The sequence below is a fragment of the Elgaria multicarinata genome, chromosome 8, assembly GCF_023053635.1.
Source record: "Elgaria multicarinata webbii isolate HBS135686 ecotype San Diego chromosome 8, rElgMul1.1.pri, whole genome shotgun sequence".
Lineage (NCBI taxonomy): Eukaryota > Metazoa > Chordata > Lepidosauria > Squamata > Anguidae > Elgaria > Elgaria multicarinata.
In genome coordinates, this window is record NC_086178.1 from 89,792,440 (window position 1) to 89,812,495 (window position 20,056).

The 20,056-nt window shown below is 41.2% G+C and overlaps 1 protein-coding gene across 2 annotated transcripts in view; it reads right to left on the reverse strand.

Annotated features, from left to right (window-relative positions):
* Positions 1 to 374: 374 nt before the first annotated feature.
* The window catches only part of MCU (mitochondrial calcium uniporter), a 112,406-nt gene continuing 92,724 nt past the window's right edge, over positions 375 to 20,056 (reverse strand). For both annotated transcript variants that reach the window (XM_063132982.1, XM_063132983.1), the window contains exons 3-8: positions 16,537 to 16,707; positions 14,896 to 15,000; positions 10,095 to 10,255; positions 7,735 to 7,938; positions 5,380 to 5,496; positions 375 to 2,271 (exon numbers count right to left, since the gene is read on the reverse strand). In XM_063132982.1, coding sequence (XP_062989052.1) covers positions 2,194 to 2,271; positions 5,380 to 5,496; positions 7,735 to 7,938; positions 10,095 to 10,255; positions 14,896 to 15,000; positions 16,537 to 16,707 — 836 coding nt within the window. In that variant the 3' untranslated portion in view covers positions 375 to 2,193. The remainder of the gene's footprint in view (positions 2,272 to 5,379; positions 5,497 to 7,734; positions 7,939 to 10,094; positions 10,256 to 14,895; positions 15,001 to 16,536; positions 16,708 to 20,056) is intronic.

A 20,056-nucleotide genomic window follows, 5' to 3' on the forward strand; every position in this document is an offset into this window, starting at 1 on the left:
TTATACTATCGTTTTAAACTTGGGCACATTGGTGCCATAGGGACCACACTGGAGATTCTAGGTGTATTAGTAATAAGATTAATGGAAGTGGCCAGACTTACTGGTTCTTTACTCCATGTATACTTGAGGATATCCAACAATGGCTTTCCAGAACACAAGTGCACAATATATAATAATCCATGTGTAATCACCACATGAATTGACACGATTCAAGTTATATCCATGTAGGATTTTTGTAATGCATGAGGTGTCCCTAAGTATCTTGGTTTTCTCTCATCTATAAATGGAGGGGCTCCAGCAGGATTTTCCTTTGATTAATTAGTTGCTTGGATTTGTTCCCTTCGATTGAACACTAAGCAATTTCAACACACCAGTTCAAAAACTGAATAGTTATTTATTGTTCCAGAAGTACATTGCTCTTTTATACATATTTAATAAATGATACAGGATTTTACACATGTTCAGTATTTTATTTTTAAGGACTTTTCTCCATGCCCCCTCCCTCACCCCAAACACGCACAAAGGATTCCGCTAAAGGACTGTTCATTTCCTTCCTTTTTAAAATGCTGCATACAAAGAGGATAAAACAGGTATTTTAAAAAATCATAATAAAAATCATAATTGAAAACAGAAGGACCGAGGAGGAAAGATGGGGAGAGAAAAACACCTTGGAACATGCATCCATTCAGTCCAACATGCCATCGAGTGAGAGGAGGCAGCAACAATCCCGTCTGCATTTCCACATCTGCAAGGCACCTGGCGTCTGGTTTATATTTTATTTTGTACACTTTAAAACATGGTTCTCCAGAAAGTGGGAGCCTCTCGCCTTGACACAGTGAGAAGTAGTGAACTGAAAGGAAACACCCGGCCTTTCTGTGAATTAAGCTTAGAGCCCTTCTCCAACCTCCATCCTGTCTCCACAGTATTTATCAAAGAAGATGATAAGAAGAGGCTGATTCCACGCAGTGCAGGATGCAAGATCCACTTAGAAAAAAACCAGCTGGTTTGCACAAGGTGGAGGAGGAGTGCCATTTCCTTAACTGTTTAAATAAGAGAGGGGTTTGCAATCGGCTACCCTACCGAACGCCTGGCCCTTAGGCATCAGAGCATTCTTTTAAAGCTACTTAAATAAGAGTCAGTTTGTGAATCAATGTGGAACTCTGCGTCTTGCTCCAGACCTCTGACAAAGTCACTAGACTAAGCAATTTCATCAAGACACATAATTCATTCTGCTGTGCAAACATCAAATTTAATTATTCCTGTTCTAAAGCTGCTTCATAAAAAGTCATGATTTTGAGCCAAATACTATATATCTCCAACCTTTTTTGGTTTGATAATCCAGGTGGCTACCAGATTTGGGGGTGAAAAGAGTGGGGGGGGGGACTTTACTCCCTTAAGACTGAATATGTAGAATTCTCTCATGCAACATCACCATTTATATGTAGAAGTAGATCCAGGGCATGTTGAAGTTTAAGAAGATATTCAGGAATAATTCAAAGTGTCAATTATCAAACGTTCAAAACAAGGGTTATTCAGTTTGTGATCATGATAAAACTGATAACATCGCTAATCATCCAGTAAAGGAGGAAGCCTGCTTGTTAGTAAGTGGGCAGGAAGGGGAAGCTCATGATTTATTTTTCAAAATAAAGAACAGTTTCACATTGATGTTACAAAGAAGACACAATCTAGAGGTCCAATATAGAGTGCATGTTAAATGGAGGCAAAGTTCTTTTTCGGATCACCAGCCATAGTTTCTTAGGATGGCTTGACTGTTTTCTTCACTTTTGTTTAGTGCACTTTTATAATTGTTTCTAAAAAAGAAAGAAGCTGAGCAGGCTGCTGGTGCACCATCAAGAGGCAGACTCTGCAAAGCTGGAAAAATATGCCTCCATATTCAGTCTCTACATGAAATGCCCAACTTTTAAATATATATTTTCATCTGGAAAGAAAGAACGTTTGAATGTGACAATGTTCGCCAAGCCCTTTGGAAAGACTTAACATCCCACAACGCCTGATCTTCTGATTGAACACATTGCCCCCTCCCCAGCCAAGGTCCTTGTTCTGTTTTGAATGATAAAAAAGCCCTCCACCCCCACAAGACCTCCCAACTTCAAACTGCAATGCTTTAATTAAAGAGGCGAGAGCTATGAACAGGTGTGCCAATTCTGCCAGGGTTCAGAGGTCCTCTGCTGATCAATCTTTATCGCTGATTTGTCGGACAGGCAAATGCACCTGCAAGGGGTCCCGAAGCCTCTTAAGATCCAATTCTGCCTGAAAGTTAAGAGGAGAAAAGCCGTAAGAACCGTCTTTCCCTCTAGCATGCAGTGATGGGATTTCTTTCTTACTGAAGCTATAACAATTAGAAAAATGGGTATGGGATACCATCTGAAGCAATGCCGATATGCAAGCACAAATGTTATGTACGTTCATCCAGCTGAACTAAAGAACAAGCATAATTAAGCACAATAATCCCCCCCTCAAAGTAGATGGCACACTCTTCCACAAAGGCTCAGAAATTTCAGCTGGAGTAACTGCAAAGCCAGCAACCTTCCAAGTGGCAGAACAAATTACTTATCCCTGTCTTAAAGACCATATTTATATCCCAACAGATAATACTTATTTCCTGTATATGGCAGAAGAAACCAGCATTCCACAGAAACCAAAATAAGATCAGTGGCAGTAAGAACAGTATTTCGTACAGATAAGCAAGGCTGCAAAACCTGTTTCAAAAATATTGGCCGGACAGAGCATGGCAGAAATGGTGCATCTAGTGAAGGGTGTAAGAGAACCGAATCTTTGTGGGCTAGTTCTGAAGTTCACCGGATGTTTAGACAATGATACTAGGCAGAAGGAGGTTTAACTAGTTGGATCAATAAAAGAATGGACAACTAGCAGCTCTAAAAATCAAGTGCCATGGACTGGAGTTTATTATTATTTATTATTATTATTGTTGTTGTTGTTATTTATTGCATTTTTATACTGCCCAATAGCCAAAGCTCCCTGGGCGGTTCACAAAAACTAAAACCATTCAAAGTATAAAACAAACAGTATAAAAACATGATATAAAATACACATTAAAAACTGATTAAAACATACCATACATGATTAAAACATCTTTAAAACATCCTTAAAACATCCTAAAAACATTCTAAAATTTCACTTATTACCCAGACAAATGGGGAGTTCTACAGAAGAAGGTCCACAATGCTTTGGAGAGAGGTTCCACCTATGGAATTGTTAATTTGCAATTTCCTCATCTTTTCCCTTGTTCGTGTCATGTTCTCAACTAGAGGAATCCTTCCTAGTGGAAGAACCAGAGCCTTCAGAAACTGAGGACACACTACAGCAGTCACTGGCACCAGACCAGGAGGAGCTGGGGCCTGGAGCAGAGGCTGAGCAACCCCCTGGCCACCAGGAATGTTGTTGCCTCAAGCATCAGGCTAGTAGGCCTCCTGTAAGAAGGAGGGCTCTCTTACAAAGAAGGTCTCCTCAGGATAAAGTGACTCCTCTTGACTAGGGCTCTGGCCAGAGAGATCTCATGGACAACAGCTGAGCCTGGAGTTGGGCTCTGCAGACTTTTTGATTAAAGCCTTCAGTCAGAGCCTGCTATGTTGCTGGAAACAATGGCCCTGTTCAGAAGTCAGCTTAAACCACGACTTTAACCACGGTGAATAAGGCTTTTTGCCTTATTCACCAAGGTGTCTTCTGAACAGGGCCAGTTGTCTCACCTGCTTCCACTGCCTTGTCTCCCAATTTCCTCACCCTGCCTTGTGATTGAACCTCTGTGCTACAAACTTTGACACTGGATTGTGTATGTATCTGACTGCCTGTGTTTGACCACTGCCTATTTGATTACTCCAGCTTTGCCTGACTCTATATATCAGACTGATTGCCTGTGCTTTGACCCTTTATCTTGACTACTTCTGCCTTTGACGACTTCTGCCTTTGCCTGAACTCCCTTGAACTGAAACATGTCAATCAAACAACGCCAACTTGGTCCAGCATTGGCAGTGGGAGATCAGGTATGGCTATCAACGCTGCACCTCCCTACATGCTGGCACATCCACAAGTTGGATGCCAGATTCATTGATCCACTCCCCATAGTGGCTCAGATCAACCCAGTTGCCTATTACCTCCACTTACCCTTGTCTCTGCATTTCCACCCAGTTTTTCATTGCTCTCTTCTGGTCCCTGACTTGCCAGAACATTGATTTCAGCATTGCCCACCACTGCCTCCTACTGTTCTCATAGATGGTGAAGATGAAGATTAATATGAAGTAGTTTGTATTCTGGATTCTAGGCAATTTCTTGGAATGGAAAGGCTACAGATCGGAAACTTTGACCCTGTTGCCTTTGCATGAACTCCCTTGAACTGAAACCTGTTTGCTGAGACGCCAGCCTGGTTTATTGCTTTGCCTTGTGGTCAGCCCTATCACTGAGACTGCTGCCGTCAATCTGGGACAGTTCACTTCTGTGCCCTAATGTAGTGAGCCGTCCAAAGGATTCCAACAAACTAACTATCTGGGGCCTCAGCTAGACGAGGGGGTGAAAGGGCAATGATCACGCGATTTTATGATGGCGAGATCATCACCCTCGTTTACACATGGTGCGTGACATCGCGGCCGACAATTTGATTTCATTTTTAAAGGAGAAGGAGCGCATGAGCGCTCGTCTGCAAAACAGTACGTTTTTTTAAATAACAATAATTTCCTCGCTCCCTCCACCCCACCCCCGATGGGCACAGAGCTCCTGAGGAGCTCTGTGCCCCATGCTCCCGGCACCTCCTGGTTACTCGTGAGGAGCTGTGACAAACTATGACGCCTGGCCACACTTTACGCAGTCTCGGGATCAGCCAGGGACCGTGGAAAAACTGGGCTAGAAGGGTAAGGCAAAATCCCGGGGAAATGGAAGGATCATCCCTCCCTGCCCCCGGGATCCCCTGTGCGTCATCTGGATGCACAGGAATGATCCTGGGGCAATCCCCAGGATAAGCCCTCATCTAGCCATGGCCTGGGTAGCAATGTTTTACAATTTGTAGAACCTTAGCTCTAGGTTACATCAAGGATGGAAGGGGACATTAATTCTTATTTCATGGGCATCTCACATGACCATTTGTCATGTATTCACTGCATGGAACGCTTGCACATATTGCGCTCCTACCACCACAAATGCAAATATTGGGCAAAAGGTTTGGGGTGTGGTAGCCTTTGTCTTTCCAAGCTGTATTCTTGCAGCTTTAATCAGCCACTGGTATCTCCGTCAATAACATAATGTCTGCCACAAGAGGCAGTGAGCCAAATGCATCAATCAATCATCAATATTAAACATAGGAGTAGTTCATCTCCCTCCATTCCTGCTCCCCACTTTCTGAGTAATTACCTGAGCAATAGCGTCCTTGAGTTGGTTGTATTTTTCTAAGTCAAAACGCGTCTTTTTGGCTCCTTTATGGAGAAATAATAAGTACTGCCTGTCTCTGGCATCTGGGTATACATACTCCTGCAGAATGTGAGATTGAATTAAAAATAATAATAATTACCATGTCATGAATTATTATGTATTAATAATAGGGTTGAGAGGGAAGAGGACAGAACTGTAGATCAAGTAGTTGCTGCATTGACTAAATGTAAGACAGGGTAATAATGCATCACAAAACATCAAACCTAATCCACAACCATCAGATCTGGTTATCAGTTGAATAGCAATAAAGTATGAAATCTGTTTGGTATGTCAGATTGAAGAGGCTGTAACTCCCCAGCTCATTGTCTTACTTGTGGTTAGGATTGAGCTATATGGTGGTTTATTCACATTGTAGATTTCAGTTCTGCCTTCTCTTGGATGTGGTCTCAAGTAAGCTTTGAAAGCTTAGTCACTCTGAGCAGGGTAAACATGCAGTAGCTCATCAGAGCCACAACAGTCAGGAAATGAAACCCGGGTTTTATGAGGGAATTTACTCTGCTCAGTTAATACTAAGAGAGTGTCATGAAAAGTAATGCAAACAGCACCAGAGACCAGGGTAGCTGTTGAGCAAATATAGGCTAGCTCTACTCACAGGGTCCTGGAATGCATACTACATGGGAAATATAATCCCATACAAAATTTAATAGCATAGTATGCATCACAAGGGAGATTAAAAATGAACTGCAGAACCCTACGCTTGTGTCACTATGGTATTTGCAACAGTACAGCTGCAATCTGTGTCCAACTAAAGTTAAAATAAAGTATTGTGGACACACTTTGCAATGATCATGAACTAAAATGTTATTTCTGGCCTACACTCTACTCTAATGAAAATAAACTTAGGGTGCAACCTTATGGATATTTCGATAGTAAAAGTTCTATAGCTCCCATGCCTGGCTGGGGAATGCTGGAAGTAGGATTCCCCCACCCCCTGTCTAAGCATGCATAGTATTGCGTCCTTAGAAAAGTAACTTCGGAAGAGCTCTAAAGCAGCCCGGAAATAGTGGCCATGGATAGAGGGATCAACATAAAATCTACCCCTCTAGCATGGGATGTGCTTATATATCATAAACATTCAATTCATTTGAAAAAAATGGTCTCATAACAAAACAATTTCTGTAATCAATTGAGGACATTATCCTACAAAGCTAGAGAGGATAGACTGGCAAGTCACATGCAATAGCTAGAGGGTTTTTTCCCACCCCGAGTCTTTAGCCCTGGTGCACTCTGCCTCCTCAGGGAGCCTCTGCAGTTCAGAGCAGAAGCATGAAGAAAGGCACAGAAATTTAAAAGAACAGATTGCCAACATCTTTGAGAAGAGTTGGCTAGAATAGAAAATTAGAAGCTTAAACACCAAGGGCAGTATCCAATGGGGTGCTTATGCCCCACTGAACCTTCTGAGTCCCCCCCTTCTGCAAATCACCCTGATTGCTTGAGCAACAATGATTTGTGTTTCCAGGGACAACCTGAAACTAGTGAAAATGTTCATTGCTGGAACAGGGAGGTCAATAAGAGCTCTGCTGACCTGTCCTGATCAAGAAACGAACATTTCCGTTCATTTCAGGGTGTCCTCTAGGAAGTGCTAAATCTCTGTTGTATAAGCGGTGGGTCCCACTTGTGCAAAAGAATTGGCAGGACTCACCGCTTTCGGAAGGGAATTGGTAGAGGTGTAAGTGGGGATACTGCCCCAATTCACACAAGTGTACCACTTGATTTCTCCTCACTTAGTTGCTGAAAGTGTTACAGCCGAATGTAAACCACCAAAACTATATCTGCCATGGCCCATTCACACATGCAAGTCATCACTTAACGTTGCATATTCATCACTTTATAATGGCATGTGTGAACCAGGCTATAGGGGGAAAAGGCAACTAGCTCTGGTGCTATGAAATGTCACAAAGGTTTCTTTATTTTTCTATATGAAATATAAAAAAATGTTCTGAAAACTTTAAACCAAACTTGTACAACACTCAACATTTCGGATCTTGTGGATCCTTCGTCAGGAGCTGTACAACAAAATGAATTACTTTTCTAAGTAATTATACATTCGAAACCTTATAGATATTTTTTTTTACAAGATCACAGTCATGTCCATTCTGTCTCCGTTAGCAGCCTGGTTCACACAAAATGTGAACCAGGCCAAAGCTTCAGAAGAACACAGGGTATTTACTTTTGTTTGAAAGTAATGAGCAATATGGATAAGAAAAAGTAGCGTTTAGGAAAACGATTTACAGAGGACTTCCTATATGGTTAAATAAAACCAAAAGCAATTCTCACCTGACGCGTTACTACGAAGTATGCATACATTGCCATGGCACTACCGTATGTGATGAAGTAGGTGACGGGCTCCATAATGTCCCAAGAGTATTCCCACCAGGTGAGCCGGGCCAGAATCCCAAACTGCGTGGCCATGTAAGCCAACCCACCCCATAGCACCCAGGTGGTCCTCTTCTCTGCTTTTCTGCAGATATCCATCCTAACCTGCAGGACAAAAATGTTCAGAACTAGCACAATATTGGACAGCTGCTTTTAAAAGGAGATATAACATTAAAAAAGCACATACATCAAGGCTGGTGTTTTAAATATGGATGTTATAAAGCTGCTTTTTATAACAGTCTGAGAGACTGATGTATTTCAAGTACAAAATTCCTTTTTTTGGAACAACATTGGTTTCTGTTGAATACCTATGCCATGCATTCTTTTTAAAAAAACCCTTTTTATTAAGTTTCCCTCCCCTCAATTTTCACATATACAGAAAAGAGGGGAACACACTTAGAGAACAGTCTTGGAGGATGGGGACAGTGTGGATAATGGGCTGAATCCTGTGGCCTCCTGTGATGGCAAAAGGAATTTGGATGCAACAGACCTAAAGTCACCTCTGGAATGCCCTGTTTTGGGGCCAGCAACTGACAGGAACTCCACTGGCAGCAGAGCTTTCCACAGGTGGATGGCCAATTCCGTCCCATTGAGCATACCTGGCCAAGTGGGAATAGGATTGTTCTGCCATAAGACATGCAAAACAAGGGGTGGGGGTGGGAGGGAAGCTCTCAGTCACACCCATATGATTGATTCCTGTCCTTGGTTTGAAATGGGCATGCCTGCACGTCATGGGCCCTTTTTATTTTTTTGAAAGATTAGCCAATGCCATTTTCATTTTTAATGCTGCATTTTCAGAACCAAGCTTCTTTTTCAGGGGGGCAAGCAAACAATCCCCTCTTTTGTCTCTTCTCCCAGAAATTTCTTACGTTGCTCTTTCTGGGTGCGCTCACAAACACCACCACAATATTTACTTATGAATAAGCACCCGAATCTGTGTTAACCAGGAGGCTGAAGCACTTCCTCATGAATTCTTCCATTGTCAGGAAAGGTCCCAGGCTCTGTTCTGACATGGAACTCTGATAGAAAACTTTCCCAGTCAGATGCCTGTCCCAAGGAAGATTGTAGGCTGCTACCGGAGCACTTCTTTGTACACAAAACTGCTGGCTGGGAAGGGCTTCAGACTGTCACTTCATGGTAGTGGCAACATCCCTCAAAAATGCTGCAAGGAAGAGTGTTCCTCTAATAAGGTACTCCCTTGGCTGGGGGGAAAACCCCCTAAAAAATAGAGCATGGAACAGCAACTACTCAAGGAACGTGATGAAACATACTATTAGGACCCTTTGAGATGTAACATTCCCAGCTTGCTGAACCATGGTCTAACATTCTGGGAACAAGTGTCCTCACACACATGCTCCCCATCCCCAATAGCTCTGGGCACTCATCCTGGTTACATCTGGTATACGAACTAGGATCTTAAACCAAGTTCAAACCATGGTTTAAGATTCTGGTTAGTAAACTAACATCAGACTACAGTTCCTTATTTTGAACATAATGGGGAATTATACTTTAAGCTAACCAGGACTGGCAAATCAAAGTTAGTACAGAGACAAGTGAAGGGAATATGTGGGCCCCACATTAGTTTCTGGCTTGCTATACTATAGTTTAGAAAGCTAGGAATGTTTTATGTACAAACCAGGCCTTCATGTAGTTTTAACACTGATTAATATATTGTAAACGTGAAAGAACAAGAATGATGGACAAACAAAACTAGATAGCAACTGAGCTAATATTTTCCCTTTCTTGCTAATTTTTTAATGAAACAGCTTGAAAAATTGACACCACCCCACCCCAGAACAATTTTCTCAATGATCCCCCAAAGGCTGCACTTTGAAGTTAGCTTGGCCACATAGTACCTCCAAGGCAATCAGCTGTAAATGTTATTTGCAGGTCAAGGTTGCAAGAGCTCCTCAGCCAGGTGATTTCTGTGGTATATGTAGTGGTGTGGAATGTATAGTGTATTTCCCGTTGAAAGGATCTTATGTCAATTTACCCTGAAACAGTAGGACAACAGTTTTCATTTTCCATATGAAAAATTACTCACTTTGAGCACATTTCATGTTTTGGTACTTTCATAAAGACCTTGACAGCATTGCATAAAGTAGGTTTCCCTTTAGGCATCAAATCCTAGTAGCAACAAAAAAAGCCATTAAATTCTACTGTTTCAATTGTGTCTGCTCTTACCGTATAATACTGTTTTTGCTATTTATTCACTTGTTAGAGCGTATTGGAATGTAGCTTAATGGAACAGAGGTCCTCACCTTTTCCAGGGGCGCTAATTGCTGTTTGAGGTCTTCTAGCCGCCCAATTAGCTCCTTCTCCTTATTCAGCTGGTGTTCTTCAATACACAGTGTAGTGTATAGCTGCTGAACCAATGTCTTTACATCATTCAGCGTGGTTGCATCTTCGTGGCTTAAGAGATCTAAACAAGCAAAAGGACTTTTAATATTCTATTCTTCACACTTGTTATTATCAGAATCAAAATAACAAATCCACTGCATCTGCACTGAAATTTGCAGAACCAAGAGAAATGGAGAATGACGCCACCTTTGTTTCAAACAAAGACTCACTGAAGACAATGTTTAAAGAGAAACACCTAATATGGGGAACCATGTTCTTCGAAGTTCCTAAAAGTGTTGTACTTTTGCTTGTATTTGCATCTCCTGTGATAAAATCTGTGATTAGTTTCAGTTGTACCCATTAGATATCAATTGCATCCCCTGGATCAATTTTCATCACCAATTATAGAGAAAGGAAGGCTCAGGCCTTCAGTTTAGACTTTTAGAATCTAATTTAACTAACAGATCATGCCTTCACATAGCATTCTCCTCGATTTCCCTAAACTCAAATCCAAACCTGTAGCTCCTACAGATAAAAGCAGAGGCTTCCAGCAGCCTGGGTGCATACTGGTTTTGCAGCAGAGCCCAGAAAGAGAGGACGTGTAATAGGCAAACGATCAAGCTTTGAAGAAGGGTAGTGTTTAGTACTCTGCCTTCATGATGATTTCAGTTCAATGGCTGCTTGGCCTAAATCAGTTTCATGCAGCTATAGCAGCACTGGTGCTTTTGGGATAAACATTTTAGCATAATCAACTAGAATAAAATATCCCAGTATCAAACAGAGGATGCACTTACAAGTCCAAGTCCAATAAGGCAGTGGAACCAACTCCTATCTCATAAACTTTCACATTCCATGAATGCTGTTCTATAACTACTTTGTTTCAGTATTATTATTTGGAAGTTTGTAAGTATGAAGAAACGACCAAAAATAATGTTAAGGTTAGCAAGATTAATGTAAACTCTTTGTTGAGCTTCTGTCTTAAAAAGAGGTATTACTGATTTTGTCATGATAATGCAAACTAAAAGATATAGAACCTTGCATGCAGTAAATTTCAGCACACAATCTTCAGGCTTAGCTTTCCTTTGTTAAGTCTCAGTGAAATCTACAAAATAAGCCAAGTTTGACATATATCAGTTCAGCAATTATAAAACAGTGAGCAATAGATGGAGATTGCACAGCATTTGAACCATGGCAATACCTGAAAGCTCTAATGTTCTATATCAAGACAAGAAGTGTAAATAGCAATGGGTTGGGTTCCACACTTAGTCATCTTTAGAGTAGGACCACTGAAATTAACAGGACTTAAGTTAATCACAACCAACAAAAATCTTATTGATTTCATGGGTCTATTCTGTATATGACTAAGTCTGGATCCTATTCAGTGTTTTTTTATGAAGTATAAAGTATCTTTATATTAATATGCTTCAAAATATCAAAGCATTTTATGCTACATTGAGTTACACACATCTGACAAGCCATGGAACTGGTACACATGATAAGCTTAACATTTTTTTTCCAGAATCTGTTGGTAGTTGACATCTGATAATGCAGATTTGATGTTGAGATTTCCACACTAGCAAGCTAGCACTAACAAAGCTTAGCACCCTGAAGGAAAAAGTCAAAGAACATTTATATAATTATGGTTACATAGGCCCACTGATTGCTTAAAGGCAGTCAGCATATAAACAAAATGAAATTAATTACTTTCAACTGTTCTGAAAAAGCTTTCATATCTGGATTTAAATAAATGTAAACTCCAGTATGCACCTCTATATTATAAGTCATAAATTTGCAGATTAACTTTCTAATGATGTGTACTTTTCATACAAAAAGTGGTTTTATACAAGGGCTGATGATCCCAAGACCACGGAACATGTCACCGGGCATCATAGGTTGTCCAGGCTCCTCACAAGTAACCGCGAAAAGCCTGGACCCAGGCATGGGGCACAGAGCTCCTCATCAGGGATGGGGGGGGGGAGCGGGGATTTTTTTTAAAAAAACACCCCACTTACATTTTTCGATTGAGCACCCATGCACTCCTTCTCCTTTAAAAAAGAAAAAAAACCAAAATGGCAGGCACAATGTCCTCTTCCTCCTGGGATGTCGCAGGAGGGGGAGATCTCGTGATAACCATATTGCGAGATCCTCCTCCCTCTGTCATGCTAGACCCGGTAGATCTAGCCATGGCCTATGTATCACTAGTGGTAATCTTACTACTGGTCATTAAACGAAGTTAACATAACACCAATCCATCAAATACCATCACCACCTCCTGTGCTCTTAAGTTTTCAGTGATATTTGGTCAGATATGTGTGTCTAATTAAATATTCTTTTGCCTACACTGAGAATTTCAGTACATGAGAACATGTATGTGCTACTGCTCAATACAGGTGGTGAGACTGCCTGTGGACTGTGGAGTCACCATATACCTGGGCACAAGGTACATTTGCTCTAGCTGTCATGCTTTATGCTATTTTTCTGCATGGAAATTATGCCTCTGCGGAGAATATATGGAGCAGCCCTTAAAGGCTATTCAAGTACTTCCTACAAGACTAAACACCCTGGTCACAGGAATCCATCTTTGCTTAACAGGTGCATGTTTCTGTAAATGACAACAGCAAGCTGCCTGAATCCAAGAGAACTAATCTGAAAGGACTGGTCACTTCTTTCATCACAAGGAGCAGAAAGAGAGAGCACATGCCCTTATGATGCTGGGAATGGACAAGCCAGGAGGGCAATCTGGGCTGGGAATGCAAAATGAAACTAGGGGAAACATTCCAATCGTGTTGTATTCCTTCGACATCAAAATGAAACCATATCGGTGACACCAGTAGTGTAACATGTCCAAAGCATGTTTAAACTGTTAAGATATTCAAGCACAAGCAACATGAGCAGAACTACTTCACCATCATGGTAGTTAGGACAAGCCAGAAAGGAGGCCAAGTGACCAAAAAAGAATGTTTTAAGAGGATTTGGTCCAGCCCTAGGCTTAGCTATTCACTTACAAAACACACACACACACACACACACTCACTCAGATTAATTCTGTAAATGGTTAAATTAGTCAGGTCACCTTTAAAACAGAAAATCTTTCCTCTGAAGTTGAATCAAGAACTGTCCTTCCCTCTTTGGTTTGGTCAAATATTTTGCAACAGCTTCTCTTCTCAATAGTGTAATTTACTTTTGACTTCTTTAGTTAGGACATTCTTTCCCCAATAATTGCAGGCATATCAATTTTTAGTGCCATGTTGGTGACTTTACAACTGTAATAATTTCATGAGACACATTCCAGTAGCAAAACCAAACCTGAAGAGTTCCCAACATTGTGAAGGGCACTTGGTTTGACTGCTGACCTTGACTCCTGGGCCAAATCTGGGCCCTGGATTTCAGCTGATGGCGCATGTCATCATTTTTATTGTCATTTCATATTCAAAGTCCCAGTCACCATCATGATCACATGGTTGATAGCAGAGTCTTATTAGTACACATGGTTTTGCCCTATTTAAAAAGCCTATCTAAATTCATAGCTATTCATGTTCTGGATCCAAACGTGTATAACACGAGCAGAAAAGCACTTCAGTTCACACTGGGGGTGGGGGCATGATTTGTGTTGACTCTCACCTCCTTGCCCCATGCCTCCCATGTAATACCCCACTCCATTTCTGAGCATCTGCTAACCCCCAGGATGGGCTTTTCAGTCGGTGCTGGGGGCTTCTGTTGGGTGGAAGGGGTAGGAAAACTTTGTTCCATGAGCAGAATTCTGCTTGCTGCTCTTCATATCCATGCCTCTGTGTATCGCAACCACTGGCTAAAAAAGGCTTTAACAGCCACGCGAGCCCTCCCTGATGCGATCCCAGACCGCTGGAGGGTAAAATAGTGAAAAATACTAACAATAATAAATTAAGACTTAACAAAAACTGAAAACAAACTAAAAAGAACTAAAAACCTCAGCACTCTGAAGCTTTCTCCTCACGAGAAAGACAGAAGTTCCCAACAAGACATCCTTTCAGCAGGGCGGTTGAAAGAGAACTGAGGAGAAGGGCGGGAATCCAGAGTCAGTGGACGGTAAGGGAGGGGTTCCCGCCAAGAAGTTTCTGAAACGAGCTCCGCACAGGCGCAGAACCCATACGTGTGAATGCACAGAGACCACGAAGAAGAAGGCACATTACCATGAGGCCAGTATATTTGTCAGACATTCAATAATCTATATTCTTATTAGTGAGATCTTTCACTAAAAGTATTCTTTTATCAATACCCTGGAGAAATTTCATGTGTGTGAGGATAGTGATTTGTAACCTGAAGTGTTGGTTCTTTCTACCAGAATGTTTGCCATTTTTTCAGTATGAAAGACTTCTTATAGAAATTTCGATTAAAACCAACCCAAGGATGAGAAGTATGAATGAAATGAGGCAAGTAAGGGTGCATGTGTGCAGGGAGAAAAATGACTGAAGACTGGGGCAGAGGCGGGGGGGGGGCATATAGTTAAGCAGGCACAGTAGCCCTGCCCTTGTAACACTGGCGAGTTGGAGTTGCTGCTTGAATATTTTCACATTTATCTCCACATCATGATGGTCAGAGATAGCACGATGTGTGCAGAATTCTGAATGCATAGGTTTGCAGTAGATGAACCATCGTCTTTCCCACCACAGATGAAATTATCTTTTTTATATTGCTAGATGAAGGATCTTCCGGAAATATATCCCAATTGCATGAAGTTGTTACCTCTCTTTGGTGGACGAACATGATAAGTCAAGTCATTAATTACTAGTTTGAAATCATCGAGGAGTAGAAGATCTATGCCTGTTGAAGAGGCTACGCGTGTCCCGTCTGTAAGGGAAAACAGGAATGTTTTATTAAGAGCTAGATATGCCTTATTAAAATTAATATTCAAACATTGCTTTCTAGAGCAAATTAATGGGTAATACTTTGTAGAAAAACAATATTTTGCAATGTAAGAGAGCATTCCATAGTCTCAAAGTTGTAAAATAAAAGCGTCCCAGAATCTGAGCTGTCCTAGGTATAAGGGTGGGTTGTAGGGTTTAATTATACATGATGGGAAGTATCCTATACTGCCACTGTGTTTCCACTAGTTCTGTTATTCCAACAGGACCTACCACTAGCACAACTGGAACTAGTGGTTCCTGAAAGAACCCCAGAAACGAGCAGAAACATTTATTCCCAGATCAGGACAGGTCAGCAGAGCTGTCTTCTGTGAGCTGAAAATCAGCATTTACACTTATTTCTGGAACCTCAAGTTCCCATGGCACTAGTGCTAGGTCGCACTAATGTGCGGGCAGCTTAGGATACTTCCTGATGGTGACAGACCAGTCTATTAGAATGGAGATCACTGCCAAATTTGTATAAAGTTGGTAGGAATTTAAAGTGGAGCAGTGTGATTTGGGGAACCCATTCCCTGCCTACTTCTTTTCACTTGCAAACCACTTCCCCTCTCTCAGCTGTTCTGCTCTCAGTGGTACTCCAAGTCCAGAAACAAGCACTGCCAAGAGAAAAACAGCTGGGGCAGAGGGAGTGTGAGCAAGAAGTGGCAGAAGGGCTCAGCATTTCTTCCACTGTCCACTGATTCTCCGCTTTGAAATCCTCCTCCATTACACAAATTTGGCATAACCCACATTATAACACACTGGTCATGCTGTACAATTAAGTCTTTCTGTTAACCTGCTTGATAACTGCAGTGTTTGTGGTAAAATTGTATGTAGGCTTTCTGCCTTGCGCCTCTGAATCTCTAAGAAACAAAGTAGATAACAGTAGATTCTGATTTCTCTTGCTCAGAACCAGCCACTGTAGATCCAGTAGCATGCAATACAGACCTCTTCACCAAGACAAGTGAAATGTAACGATATGTTAACTGCAGCAAAAGCAAGTGATTCACTAATGCTGAAGTTTTAATCAACTTCAATAGAAAGCAATCTAAATCACAGCACATCTGCTATTCCGCAAGAAATAAAACTTAACCAGCAGTTACTGCCGCCACCAGAATCTTAAGACCTCTAATATTAAATAAGCTGATACATTGTTCTTTTTATCTTTTATTGTTCACCACTCCATTATCTGTTTAGATGTGGAGTGGAATATAAATGTTGTAAATAAAATCCATCCATCCATCAATCTTAGGCATGCTTATTTATCAACAACAAAACTGTCAAAGGTCAACATTTACCAGGCTGAAGATTTTTTTCTTCTGAATGTCAGTATTACCACACATTCAAAAGACAAGTGCAATATTCCTGATCTGAGTTAGTGTCTGTATCCATTTTACAGGTAATGTGGGTCGTTTACAGCAAAGGAGATGTAAACACAGATGAATAAGAGCAGAATTTAACTTTGTATTGAATTCAACAGTACCTGATGAGTAAATTGCAACCCGGTCAATTCCTCGGTCTTCTGCCTGTAGTTGCCGTAAGAATACTCCAACCGAGTCTGAGATAGGCTTAAGTGTAAACTGGCAGCGCTCACGGCGAGATGGAAGATTCACAGATATTACAGGTAACCCGTTTTGGTAAACCACTGTAACGTCTGGGGGGTGGGGGAAAGAAAGTTATTCTTTTCAATAAATCTATTCAGGCAGCCGATCTTTAGATTCCACACAAAACAGAGTCCCCCTTTCAAAAAAACCCCAAAAACACCAAACACCACCCTAGCACTTGTGACATTTTGAAGCCCAATACTTAGAAGAGATATGTCTCTGCCTTCGTGGGTGTCCTAGGAGGACCTTCCAGGCAAATTTCTCTCTGACTACTGCTAACTATTTGTCTGACATTTCTCTATATAGAGCTTCAATGACGTCATCTTGTCCAAACTCATTTAATGTCATTGGGAACTGTCTCCCTTAAAGACTCATTTTCCTTGTAGCAGTAGTTTGGGCACAGATCTTTAAGTTGGGTGCCCCTTTCTTCAAAAGAGATGCTATGCAGGATGAGGTAATCCTTTGTTCATATCAAACATCACCCATCCTGCCCTGCTTCTACAGAACATAGGAACTGATTCTCCCCTACTTCTGACCCCAGCCACAGTAAGGAGAAATTGTACATAGCTATGTGTGCAGGGAAGGACTGAAGCAGAATGAGGCAAATGTCTTGGGCAGCAGATGATGGAGAGCAGCAGCAAGGTCTTGGAGGCCATATATGTGGCACCAAATAGCTTGCCCAGGGCCTCCTAAGTGAGCATGCCGCCCTTAGATGCAATCCTGTCACCAGTGTTGGGAGTAAGATTCAATGGCCAGTCTGAACATAAAATGAGTGCCATCTTGGTACTTTACCTCAGGCAGTCCTAGTGTTGGGCCTTCCATGGCAAGAACCAAGCCTATCTGCATTTACTTCCTGGTTCTTGGCAAGCCACAGCATGCCATCCTGTCTGAACTGGCCTTGCTCAATTCAAGGTTTGCCTTGCTGACAAAAGGAGCATCTCCACAGGTTGGGGGAATGGGGCTGCCCAGTGCTGGACACAGTGCTCTGCTTCAGATGGGGACTAAAGGAGGGGACTGGGCCAGTCAGCTTGATCCATGGCTTCAAAAGTGTGGAAAGAGGGACTGTGTCCATGTTTTGAGCTATAGCTGAGTTTTGGGTTAACAGCATGGATAGACTTTCATTCCATGCGTGTTCCCCTCTCCTCTGTCCTGGAAACACACACCCAGTCTGTTTCCTCCTATTTGGGGCCTTTTTGCCCTCTCCTTAATTTTTAATGTACTTCTGCAAATCTCAGGGTTCCCCTAAGGTTCCTCCCTCTTGGTGGGTGACACCGATTTTGCATCATAACCATAGACATTCACCTATGATATTCCAAAATAGAAGAACTGACTTGTAAGGCTTAACCCACATCTTCAAATACATTTTTACAGTAGATACTTTGCCTTGCTGAACTAAAGGATATACTGCTTTTTCACATGCTTAAGTAGAATGCTCTCTTGCTTCTAGAAAGAGAAAACAAGATTTTCTTTCTCAGTTGTATATCCTTCTTTTCTTTAAAGACAGGAGAACATTCAGATCCCAGTTACCCATTCCTGAGGGCCTAGGTGTTTGGGTTTCTAGCCTATATGTGGCACCCCGCGTGTGGAATACCCTCCCCTTGGAGGTCTGACTGGCACCGACACTGGCTTTAATTTGGCGGCAAGTTAAAACATGTTTTTTTTTTTAAATCAAAGCCTTCGAGGGCTAAATTCTCCATGGTTACACATAGTTTTAATTGTTTTATTGCTTTAAAAAAATTCTACTGGATTTAATTTGTTAACGATTTAATACATTTTTAGTTGTGTAAATTATTTATGTTTATAATGTTCTGATTTTCTCTGTACACCGTCCTGAGATCCCAGTGATAGGGCAGGATACAAATATTTTAATTAATAAATAATAGCCTTCTATACTGTGATTGGAGATATGTTTCCCTGTTCATTTCCCCCCTCCAGCATAATTTGATGTTGTTACTAGTTCAGCTGTTGTAACTTCAAGACCACCCTGCATATCTGTTTCTCAAAGAGCGACTTATCCCTGAGCTAAATGACCTTCTGTCTATACAGAGAAGAAAATTGTACAGGCAAGGCAATAATTTTATTCTCTCCTCCCACCCCTGCACACATACTTTACACACACCACTCTCCTGATAGATATATAACGTGCAAATCACCACAGAAAAATGTCTGCCTATCTTACATAGAAGGTGAACAGGAAATATACAGAATTACAGCAAGTACTGGCATCCAGGCTTCCAGCATAGCAAACAGCTGTTCAATCACGCCACTAGGTCTGCTTCAACTCCCTAGCAGTTGGTTCTAGGACTCATTTGGGGAACTTGAAGTTTGTGTGTGATGGCAATTAAATTCTGTATCTTAAAAGCAAATGCTGCCTCACAAGCTCAACATATGTAACACACTGATCTATAGAGAACATTTGTAGTGTGAACGCTTCACCCTTCATTATCAACACCCTTACTTGCTCTTAAAATCCACAGTTGGGCAATACCTTTATTAAGTTCAATCAAAATATCAGAAAACAGTGAGCAAGCTTTTGAGTTTGCCAGAATTCATCATCAGAATGCTATAGTTTGTGTGTGTGTTTTGGATTTTGGAGTTTTTTTTTCTTCTTATAAGACTAAACTACCATTGCCTTTTACAAGACTTTCTTGATGTTACTCAATGGTACTACCAAAATGCTTCAATACTGTGGCAAGTAAATTCAACTACCATGAATGACCTCAACAAAACACAACAAGTCTCCTTTTAAAGAGCAAAGTTTTCAATAAAGCAGCCAGCAAGGTGGCTGAAAGAGAACTGAGGAGACGGGTGGAAACCTGCTGGAAATGCACAGTTGTACAGTGGAGAACGGTTCCCGCCAAAAGCATTCCTCAGCTATAGACGTTTCCCAAAACAGGGCTCTGCTCAGGCGCAGAACTCATATGTGTTTTTCTTATAAAAGGCAATGGTAGTTTAGTCTATAAGACTTGCTTGACGTTACTCAATGGTGCTACTGTGGCAAATAATTTCAACCACCACCCACAAGTGGCGATTTCTTAGACCAAAGAACTTGCTACCATCTGGGTGAAGAGATTATGTTTCTTGCCATTTAAAATCCCTACTGGAGGTATTAAGCTATTAAAGGCCTTTATGGTCATACAACAAACCTAGCAAGAAACACCATTTATTTTACTGACCAATTATGTTTTTTCCCTTGAAGCAACTTTTATTAATACACTATAATTGGAGATGTGCCAACGTACCCCCAACATTTTGAAAACACATAACTCTTGATAGCATTTGACTTTTTATGGTTTTAAATGGGAGGTTACTATTAAAATGAGTTCTCAAATCCATTTTTAATTCTTAAAAATAGTATTTTTAAAAATATTTGAGAAAAATTGTTTTATTGTACATTTG